Source organism: Zosterops lateralis (assembly GCF_965231275.1).
Source record: "Zosterops lateralis genome assembly, chromosome: 26".
NCBI lineage: Eukaryota > Metazoa > Chordata > Aves > Passeriformes > Zosteropidae > Zosterops > Zosterops lateralis.
The window spans coordinates 5,030,871-5,040,772 of NC_139786.1; the positions used below are offsets into that span (position 1 = coordinate 5,030,871).

Sequence of the window (9,902 nt, forward strand, 5' to 3'; positions counted from 1 at the left end):
GTGAAAGAGCATTTCCAGCTCCTTTAGAGAACAAGAACATTCACCCAGAGCCCCTCCATGCACAGGGCCAAGTGAATGGGAACACAAATCATCCTGATTTTAGACCATGTGTTAAAGGACAGCAGGTGTCTGGGGTTGCTATCACTCAGAATTTAACACAGGGATCAGTTTCAGCACCAGAAGTTTTCTCTGTGAAGTTCTGTATCTTTGGAAGTGTCTGTGACCAAACAGGGGATCCAACAGGATCTCACACACTGTGGATTCAACTCATCCCCCCATAAACCAGCTGTAGTGGTTGGTGTGACCATCCAGTGACTTCAAACACAAACAGGCAGGGACTGTTGGTAGTGAGAGACAGCAGAGGGGTTTTTTTTGTCTGTTTAATGATATTTTAGAGTCATACAGTTTCCAAGAGGAGGTATTGGGGCCCATCAGTGGGCTCAGACTGCTCACACGGCTGCGTGGGCGCTCTTGGACAGCGCCTTCAGGTCCAGGATGCACTTGGCAATACTTTCCTTTTGCTGCAAGAGATAGGAAACAGCCTTCAGGAGACATTTCAACAAGCAAAACAGACATTTAAGTGCATTTTAGATAAATCTTTTTAGACCTATAAATTACTGATTAAGGGGGATGCAATTATAGCCCATGAAGTCGGAGATTCAGATCCAATAAAGCACAGATGTGGATGCTGAATGTGAGAAATCAGGCAGCAGCGCAGTGTCTGTGGGAGACTAAGTCACAGATTTCTCATTCTGGCCTGAGAAGTTGGAAGGAGGAATTTAAACAGTCCTTGGAGAAAGTAAAACAGTCCTTGCAGGTGTTGTCTCCCTGTTGTTTACTTGCAAGAAATGATTGAGGGGTGTTGTTCCTGACTGTCCAATGATGGTAATGTATTGGTTTGCTGTTCAATCAAGTTTTACTCAATTGGAACCGTCTATAAAAGATTTCAAAGAGTAAAGATCGCTCTCACTTGCTAATAAGCCTGAGAGCCTGTGTGTCATTTTCTACTGCTGTTTCTACTCAGATCCACACACAGATCCATGGAACCCCAGAAGGGACCTCAAAGCTCTCCCACCCCTGGCCAAGGTTTACCCATCACTTCGTGAGCCAGGATCCCTGAACAGCAAACCTTTGTGCAGGCTAAAACATAAAGCAGGTAAACCCCAGCGAGTACCTGCTGAGGTGTGATGCTCTGAACAACGTTCTTCTCCACCCACTGGATCATGTGTTCCTGCTCCTTCTGCCTCTTCAAGGTCTGCATGGCCACCTGGTAGTCCAGCCTCTTCTTCACCTCATTGTACACCATCAGCAAGCGCTCCCGGTAGTTGGTTTCCAGCAGCATTGCAATGTTGTTCTGCACACAGAGCAGGAGACAAGAGGTTCATGCCTGGCAGCAGAGTGTGTTCTGTGCCCCGGCAGGGCAGGCTGTGTGCCCCAGCAGAGTGTGTTCTGTGCCCCGGCAGGGCAGGCTGTGTGCCCCAGCAGAGTGTGTTCTGTGCCCTGGCAGGGCAGGCTGTGTGCCCCAGTGCCCCAGCAGTGTGTTCTGTGCCCCAGCAGGGCAGGCTGTGTGCCCCAGTGCCCCAGCAGTGTGTTCTGTGCCCCAGCAGGGCAGGCTGTGTGCCCCAGTGCCCCAGCAGTGTGTTCTGTGCCCCAGCAGGGCAGACTCTGTGCCCCAGTGCCCCAGAAGAGTGTGTTCTGTGCCCCAGCAGGGCAGGCTCTGTGCCCCAGTGCCCCAGCAGAGTGCGTTCTGTGCCCCAGCAGGGCAGGCTGCCCTGGGCTGGGCAGCAGGGCCCTGCTCACCCGCTTGGCATCGAAGAGGTACGTGCGACCCTCCACCCGCCACTGCTCCTTCTTCTCCTCATCGATGGCCTTCTGCAGAGACTCTATGGCCTCGTTCTTCATGGCCAACGCTGAGGCCATCTTCTCCTGCGGGAAGGAAACAACTCCATGCTTCAGAATCAGAGCCAGATGCAAGGAAAACAAATGATCTGCGATTAATCCTGAAATGCTGCACTGAGCTGTGAGAAATGTCTGTGAACTGCCCTGTGCCAGGGCTGAGGTTATGGTAACAGAGAAGAATGAGGGCTCACAATCATCCGTGGAATCCCAGACTGGTGTGGGTTGGAAAGGAACTTAAATCCCATCCAATCCCACCCCTGCCACAGGCAGGGACACCTCCCACTGTCCCAGGCTGCTCCCAGCCCTGTCCAACCTGGCCTGGGGCACTGCCAGGGATCCAGGGGCAGCCACAGCTTCTCCTTCCCCTGTGCCAGGGCCTCCCCACCCTACAGGGAACAATTCCTTCCCAACACTCCAGCTAACCCTGTCCCCTGCCAGTTTGAAGCAATTTGTACTTGAACAGAACCATTCCTTACTAATGATTGCAAAGCCCAATTACAGTTTCTTCATTACCTCATTGAGTTTGTCAGCAAAAGCTGCGACATTCGGCCCAAACTTCTTGATGGCATAAACAATGACTGACAGGATGCAGGCAGCTGCTGCTGTCTCGTGGTTAACAACGTAGATCTCCTTGGAAAGAAAGTAGAGCAGGAGGCCAGTACCCAACATGTAGGGCCCTACAGGGAAAATAAAGCAGCATTACTTGTATAAGGCATAACAAGGCTCAGGAAACTCAAGTACCTAAGAGGGAGCTACTTTAAAGGTCAGGGAGAAGTGTTCTGTTTCACCAGGACAACAAGCAGAGCCGCAATCCCACCTGGGAAAGGTATCACAAGGAATCTCACTAGGAGTGGAAGCAGCTTGCACCTGACATTGTCCCTGCTGCTTCTGCTTGTTCAGAATCACGCAGAATTCCCTGTTTAAATGTTCTAAGGACCAACAGGCAAACAAATCTTTTATAAAATCAAGCTCATGGAATTTTTTCAACCATTAGGTGTCTAACTTTAAAGCCAGAAGTCCTGCACTGGCTTGTTCTTCTCAACTTGCACATACAAAATATTAATTTTCAATACTATTTTACCTTTCCAGCAGCCAGAACCTGTGAACAGAACTACATAAACATAGCTAAAAATGGTAAAAGTCTGTATTAACCTGTAACTCCTGTTTTAGGGTAGAGAAACTGGAAAAACTCCTCAGGGATCACACCATGGCGAACTTCTCCTCCCTTCTCAGGCAGAGGTGGCACAGGAGCCAAACTCTGCTGAGTTGTGTGCAGTGGTCTTGTGGTGTGTAACACCCTGTGAACAAGGAGAACAATTCAATTATGATTCTTATTTTAAAAATAGACAGAGCCAGTCTCCCAAAGCACCATTAGAAGAGGCTCAAATACATTTCCAATTAAATAAGAAGGTAACTGGTGAGGTTCAGGCACAGGGTGCCCAGAGAAGTTTGGCTGCCCCGTCCCTGGCAGTGTCCAAGGGCAGGCTGGACCTGCTCTAGGAAAGGTGTCCTTGTCCACGGCAGGCGGTGGACCTGGATGAGCTTTTAGGTCCTGTCCAACCCAAACTACTCCGTGATTCGAAAAAGGTGGCACTTACTGGACACACCTCTTCCAGGAAGTGGGTGGGACTAGATAACCTCCAGAAACTCCTTCCCACAGTCCCTATTTTATACTCCCACAATATGAATGAGGAAAATAAAAGACAAAACCCCAGAACGATGCTGTTTAAGCACAAATCCCGGCCGGTGTCCCCCGGTACTCACCCCACGGCGACGGGCGGCGGCAGCGCCCTCAGCGCGGCGGGGGCTGAGGGGACAAGAGGGCAGAGAGCGCGTCAGGGCAGAGCTCGGCCAGCACCCCCCACAGCCACCCCGCTCCCCCCCAGAGAAGCGGCATTCCCCGCGGCTCACCGGCGCGGAGGACGAGGCGGGAGAGCATGGCAGGGCAGGGCTGTGCAGGGCGGGGAATGCCGTGAGGAGCGGCGGTGGGAACCCTCGTCCCGCTGGGTGACCGCCGCCGGCGGGCGCTGAGATGGCGGCGCGGCTCTCGCGAGAGCGCGGGGAAGGCGGGCGGGGGGCGGGCGCTCTCGCGAGAGGAGGCGGCGGCGGGAGACACGTGGGGGCGCCGCCGGCCCCGCCGCCGCCGCCATGGAGGAGCCGCTGCCGCCGCCGCCGCTGCCGCTGCCCCAGGCGGCCCCGCCGCCCGCCCCGCCCGACACCGCGGCGCCCGCGGCCTCGCTGGATGGGGATTCCGCGGCCGAGGCCGCCCCCGAGTGGAACATCCCGCCCAACGCGCCCGCCTGCATGGAGCGGCACCTGGAGCGCGCGCAGTACCGCGCAGGTAGCGGGGCGGCAGCGTGAGGGGCCCGGCGGGGCCCGGGGGCCTGGGGCGCGCCCCGGGGGCCCCCGCGCTTCTCCCCGCGCCTCCCTTCGTGTCTCTCCCGCAGACGGGGCCCTGCTGCTGGGCGCCTCCGGGCTGAACGGGCGCTGCTGGACCGGCTCGCTGTGGGTGTTCGCCGAGCCCCGGCGCGCCCCCAGCGAGGGTTTCTGCACGGCCGGCGTGCAGACCGAGGCGGGCATCGCCGACCTGTGCTGGCTGGCGGACAGGGGCATCCTGGTGGCCTCCGACTCCGGTAAGCGATGGGCATGTCCCGTATCCTTCACTGGGTGTGTCTGTCCCCTCTGCTGAGCTGAGTGTCCCCCCAGTTCCCTCCTCTGAGGTGCGTGGCCCCTTCCCCTTCTCATAGGTGGGTGTTCCCCTGCATCCCCCAGGTGCAGTGGAGCTGTGGGAGCTGGAGGAGGACGAGAGCCTCATCGTGAACAAGTTCTGTAAATACGAGCACGATGACATCGTGACGTCGGTGTCTGTCCTGGCTGGCAGCAGCCAGGCTGTCAGCGGGGGCCGGGATTTCTGGTGAGTGTCCCCAGAGCACACACAGCGTGTGCCCGGGCTGTGCTGGGCGCTCACCGCTCGCTCTTGTCCGCAGCGTGAAGGTCTGGGACATCCCGGAGCAAACGGTGCTGCACTCCTACAGAGGTGAGTGCCAACCCACCCTCTCTGTCCTTTATAAGCCCCTTTACATCCCACTTTGACCCTTTCCCCCTGACCCCTTGTCTGGCTCCCTCAAGCCCTCACAAGGACTTGTGGCCATGGTTGGATTGGGCAGCTCATCACTTTGGTAGGGAGCAGTTGGCTCCTGCTGAGCAGAAGTTATCCCGTGTCTGGGCATAACTGTTAAACTGCTGTGCCTCTGGAGGTCCTTGGGAATACGTGGGGAAGTTGGATACAATCTTTGAGGCTCTTTATCCTTTTGTGCTTTTGGTAGCTCACTCCGATGCAGTGACATGTGTGGCTTCCTGTCCTGGTAAGGACACTGTGTTCCTGTCCTGTGCTGAGGTAAAGCTCACTCTATTGTCTAAATCCACCCCATTACGCTGAGATTTAACTTTAGGTATTTATGGTTTAATGTAGTTAGAAACCACCTCTTGTGTTGCAGCCTGGCTACCTGTGTTATTGCAGTGTTCTAGTCTGATAAATTTATAATCAGTTTACCAAACTGATTCCTACAGGTTGGTATCAGATTTTGGGAGCTCTTAGTCCTGTCCTGGGGATGACTGGAGGCTGCACTTAATGACAACATCATTTTAAACCAGAGGAAAAGGCAGGGTCATTTTCCCTGTGAGTCAACAGTGAACCTGAATTTATGCCACAAAGAAATTGTAAAATTCTTCTCATTCCTTTTGGATTTGTAGGACAACAGAATTTTACTCTGGGACACCAGATGCCCCAAACCAGCTACCCGAATTGGTACGTCTCTGTGTGTGCAGTCACTGCTTCTGCATGAGCTTGTCTTGGAAGAAATAAATTATTTTATGCTTGACTTCTAACTCCAAATTTAGTGATGTGCTTGTTAAAACCTAAGGAGGTCTAACACTGTCACAGAAGTTCAATAAATTTAAAACACTTGTCTTGATGCAGTAGCAGTGCTAAATGAGATGGATGAGGAATATTTTTGTGCTGTCTCCTTCCACACTCACCCCAGTTTCTTTCCTTGCAGTTTGCAGTGCCTGTAATTACCTCCCTACCTCAATCATGTGGCATCCACAGAAAAGTGACATCTTTGTCTTGGGTAAGAATCTGGACTCTCACTAGGCAAATCAAGGTCCTTATTTTCCCAGGACTGTTTTTGCAGGTGACTTCAATCCCCCTGTCTCTCAGGTGATGAAAGTGGAACAGTTGCACTGGTGGACACAAAGAATCCTGACTCTGCCCTCAGCAGCACTGTGCACACCCGAGGCATCACAGGCTTTGCCTTCTCTGCACACAGGTATGAATGATTCTGGCACAGAATGTGGGGCTGCATCCTCTTAAAAGCCTTAGTTATTTTTGAGTAAAACCCATTAGAGTGCCAGTTTTTGCCTTCTTATCAAGGAGATTGTAGCAGAGAATAGAATAAACCAAGCAATGTCTCACTCCTGACATGTGGGAATGTCCACGAAAAGAATTCAGCAGTTCCAGAATTACTGACCCACACTGAGAGGATTTTTCTAATTACAGTCACCTCTGATTAAAGAAGGATCACTTCCTTTCAGACTGTGATAGAATATTTTCACTCAGTGTACTGGCACTCTGCCAAATGCTGATGAAAACATTTTTGTCAGATTTTTGTGAGTTAATTCACTGTATCCTGGGTCAGGACCACTTGGGATCCTGCTGTTCACAAGTTTATCCCTAAAAACTCTTGTATTTGCTTGTTCTAACTGTGCTCTCATCTCTCTCTAGTTCACCCTTACTGGCTTCCATCAGTGAAGACTGTTCAGTTGCTGTTCTTGACTCAGACCTCTCAGAGGTGTAAGTACAGACAGAATGTACTCACTGCTGTTGTCTTCTTGAGTTAATTATTAATACAGAGGATGGTTTGGGGTGGAGGGGCCCTCAAAGCCCATCCAGTGCCACCCCTGCCCTGGGCAGGGACACTTTCCACTGTCCCAGGCTGCTCCAAGCCCTGTCCAGCCTGGACTGGGACACTTCCAGAGATCCAGGGGCAGCCACAGCTTCTCTGGGCAACCTGGGGTTAAAAATGTTCCTAAGCAGAGGAGCATCATCCTAACAAACCAGCAGTTAGGGGTTGCAGCGGCCCACATCTCTCTAATGATGGCTCATGGAGTCTTGGTGTTTTGCAGGTTCAGAAACCGTTCTCATCGAGACTTTGTAAAAGGCTTGTCCTGGTCTCCTTCAGACGATGCCTTGCTCACTACAGTTGGATGGGATCATCAGGTTTTACATCACACTGTTCCTCTACCAGCTGGTGAAGCTTCTGGAATCAACTGTGTAAAAGAATAGTTTTATAAACTCGTGGTCCAAGTTCCTTGCTGGCATCACTTTGATTCTGCTGAAGTCGCAGGTGTGTGAGCTGGACTGGGGTCTCTTTTCTGCCTCGAAGCTCATGGCTAAGAAGGTTCCTGTAGAAATTTTGAATTAGGTGTAAGTTAGTTACAAAACAAGCTTTACCTTCTCCTCAGGAGTGGCTTCTCCTGTAATAAAAGACTTTGGTTTTACTCAGAAAAAAATTGACTTCAGACACAGAGGAGACTTGGAAAGACAGAGACTTAGGTGTAATGAAAAAAGAAATAAAGTCAAAAAGACTTGATTCTTTGCTCAGTTCTCTAGACTACCCATGGAATTAATAGAAGCTTCTGGGGGAGGTGAGCAACATGCCTGTTGTTGGGTAGATGTGAGAGCCTCACCCTTGAGCAAATTTCTTTGCTCTCCAAGTCAGATGGAATGAAAAGACCTGTTGGGATTCAAGGGCTAGAAAGGTTCCAGTGTTGTCCTTAATGCAGCCTGTGATGGAGAGGATTCAGCCTCAGTACCAGTGTGGAGCCTCTGGTGAGCACTGGTTGTGCACTGGTATAAAATCCCAGTGCTGGGTGTCAGGATGTAGAGTGAGGATCCCAGGTGGAGCCCTGCAGTAAAACCTTTGGGATGGTGCTGGAATCCTTGGGATGGTGCTGGAATCCTGGGATGCCCAGCATGAGCTGGGCCCCAAGGGCAGTTCAGAACCCTGTCAGGGGCTGGCAGCCAGGAGGGAGCAGGTGCTGTGCTCTTTGACACCACAGTTCATCTCCTCTGTGCTGAAGGCAACTTACTCAAGGATAAGACCTGTGAACAAAAGGTTTATGTGAGGGAAAAACTGGACTAAGGACTTCAGTTGTCATTTGCTTGCTCCTGTACCAGACTCTGCTTAGTGATAACCCAGATCCACGCACTTGTGACAAGTGACTTCTTGTGCTGGCACTGAGGGGACAGGACATTCCCCTACCCCCCAAACCAGGCTCCATAGAACCTGTAGAGGTGTTTTTGTCAAATACCACATACATTTCTAACTGAGCTGTTTCCCTGGAACATGTTTACCTGGAACGTGGACAGAGTCACTGCTGTGCATGCATTGCTGCTGCTCTAGGTATGGCTTGGTCTGGCCTTAATTCCTAGGCAGAATTAAGCCAGTCCTGATTGATGAAACAAAAATACCATTGAAATGAATGTTACCCCCGGTTCTTTAGCATGATAGCAGCACTTAAATGTACACTGCTTCCAGTTTCTATCTCTGCATACACATAGGTTTAGTTGTGCAAAGCCCACAGTTAATTTTTAGGCAGGCTAGGCTTTCCCAGGCTCTGTACTTTTCTCATACCCTTTGTAAACCTCACTTGCTGCTTTTTAAATTCCAGTGTCGTACAGGTGTTCACAGCAACTTCCTGTTCTAGAGCAGTGTATGACCAGAAATGGTAAATGGTTATAAAAACTGACACATTTCCTCAGAAATATCCCTTGAACCACAAAGTTCCCTGTTAGGGACCTGTGATGCTGTACTGAAACAGGTCTTGTGCTGGTTCTGAAAAAGTTGTCTTGGAAGATGGTTTTCATTTGTAACTGGGTTTAAGTTTCACTGGGCCACTTCTGTAGCACTCAAGAGCCAGCTGAGATATCCACACAGTTCAAGTTGTGATTTCAGTCCCTGATATTAAAACTGTTCTTAAATAAATGTTCACCGTATTCCTGTTCAATGCCAGGGTACTGCAGTTCTTCAGCACCGGTGCAAGGCAGGCTCTGGGTCCTGCGGCTTTTCACGAAGCTTTTCTTTCCAAAACTCTGAACTTGGGGTTCCATCGTGCACAGCTAAAAAGAGAAGTTCAAATGTCAGACCTTAAACCACAGTAGGTTCCTCATATTGCCACACCTGAGCAAAATACAAGAGTCCATGGCAAAAGACTAACGGTGGATGGTGAAGCCTGTAGGGAGAGAGGTCATTGGTGATGTATTAACACTTTTTTTACAATTAAAGACTAAACAACCCTCAATGCTTCAGCTTCTGGCAGGTGTTTTTGGTGCCACAGGATGGCAGCAGCTGCCTTTGACAAGGGCAAGGCGGTGCTGCCCCAGCTCTGCACGTTGCCTTAAGGAGTATCTGCTTTTGGGGTTTCCAGCACTGCACTTGGGGATTTTCACTCTCAGAAGAGGAGCACAGAAGAGCAGCAGTTCAGGAGTCACTGCTGGGGTGCAGCTTGCCTCAGAGTTGTACGAGTGTGGGCAAGGCTGCAGTGAAGTCCCAGGGACACGTGGGCAGCAACACCAGCAATCCCACATCAATCCTTGCTGGCTCTGCAGGTCCTGCCAAGGGATGGAGAGAGTTCTCTGGGGTCTGTGGCTTGCTCAGCTGTCCCTGCACCACACACCATTCAGGTTTGGGGACACTTAGGGACATCTACTGTGGATCCAGTAAAAGCTTCAAGGCACACATTGCACTCCTTCCTCACCCAGAGCTGCTTCTGTAGCCAGAGTTGGATGAAGGAGGTGAGAATGCAAATCAGTTTAATTCTGAGTGGAGCAAAGCAGCTGCTCTGCAGACAAGCCTTTTATGTTGCTGCTTGCATTGCTCACACTGTGCTTGCAGTTTTGGGCACAGCATTCGAGTTGGGACTTGTAACAGGTATGAGAGTTT

The 9,902-nt window shown here is 51.2% G+C and overlaps 2 protein-coding genes across 2 annotated transcripts; one reads left to right on the forward strand and one right to left on the reverse strand.

The window, feature by feature from the left end:
- Positions 1-356: 356 nt before the first annotated feature.
- Positions 357-3,853, reverse strand: ATP5PB (ATP synthase peripheral stalk-membrane subunit b). The gene is made up of 7 exons (XM_083878634.1): positions 3,811-3,853; positions 3,664-3,706; positions 3,052-3,197; positions 2,413-2,576; positions 1,801-1,926; positions 1,175-1,354; positions 357-521 (listed from the first exon to the last, which is right to left on the reverse strand). Exons 1-7 carry the CDS (start codon positions 3,836-3,838, stop codon positions 450-452), a joined length of 759 nt encoding a protein of 252 aa, XP_083734760.1. The 5' UTR covers positions 3,839-3,853; the 3' UTR covers positions 357-449.
- Positions 3,854-4,119: 266 nt separating this feature from the next.
- On the forward strand, positions 4,120-7,550 carry WDR77 (WD repeat domain 77; the record flags this gene model as incomplete). The annotated part of the gene is made up of 10 exons (XM_083878295.1): positions 4,120-4,240; positions 4,347-4,532; positions 4,672-4,813; positions 4,887-4,936; positions 5,226-5,296; positions 5,653-5,707; positions 5,958-6,029; positions 6,119-6,227; positions 6,683-6,751; positions 7,084-7,550. Coding segments are annotated over 10 exons (1,035 nt in total), but the record flags the coding sequence as incomplete, so codon positions are not given.
- Between the last annotated feature and the right edge of the window lie 2,352 nt (positions 7,551-9,902).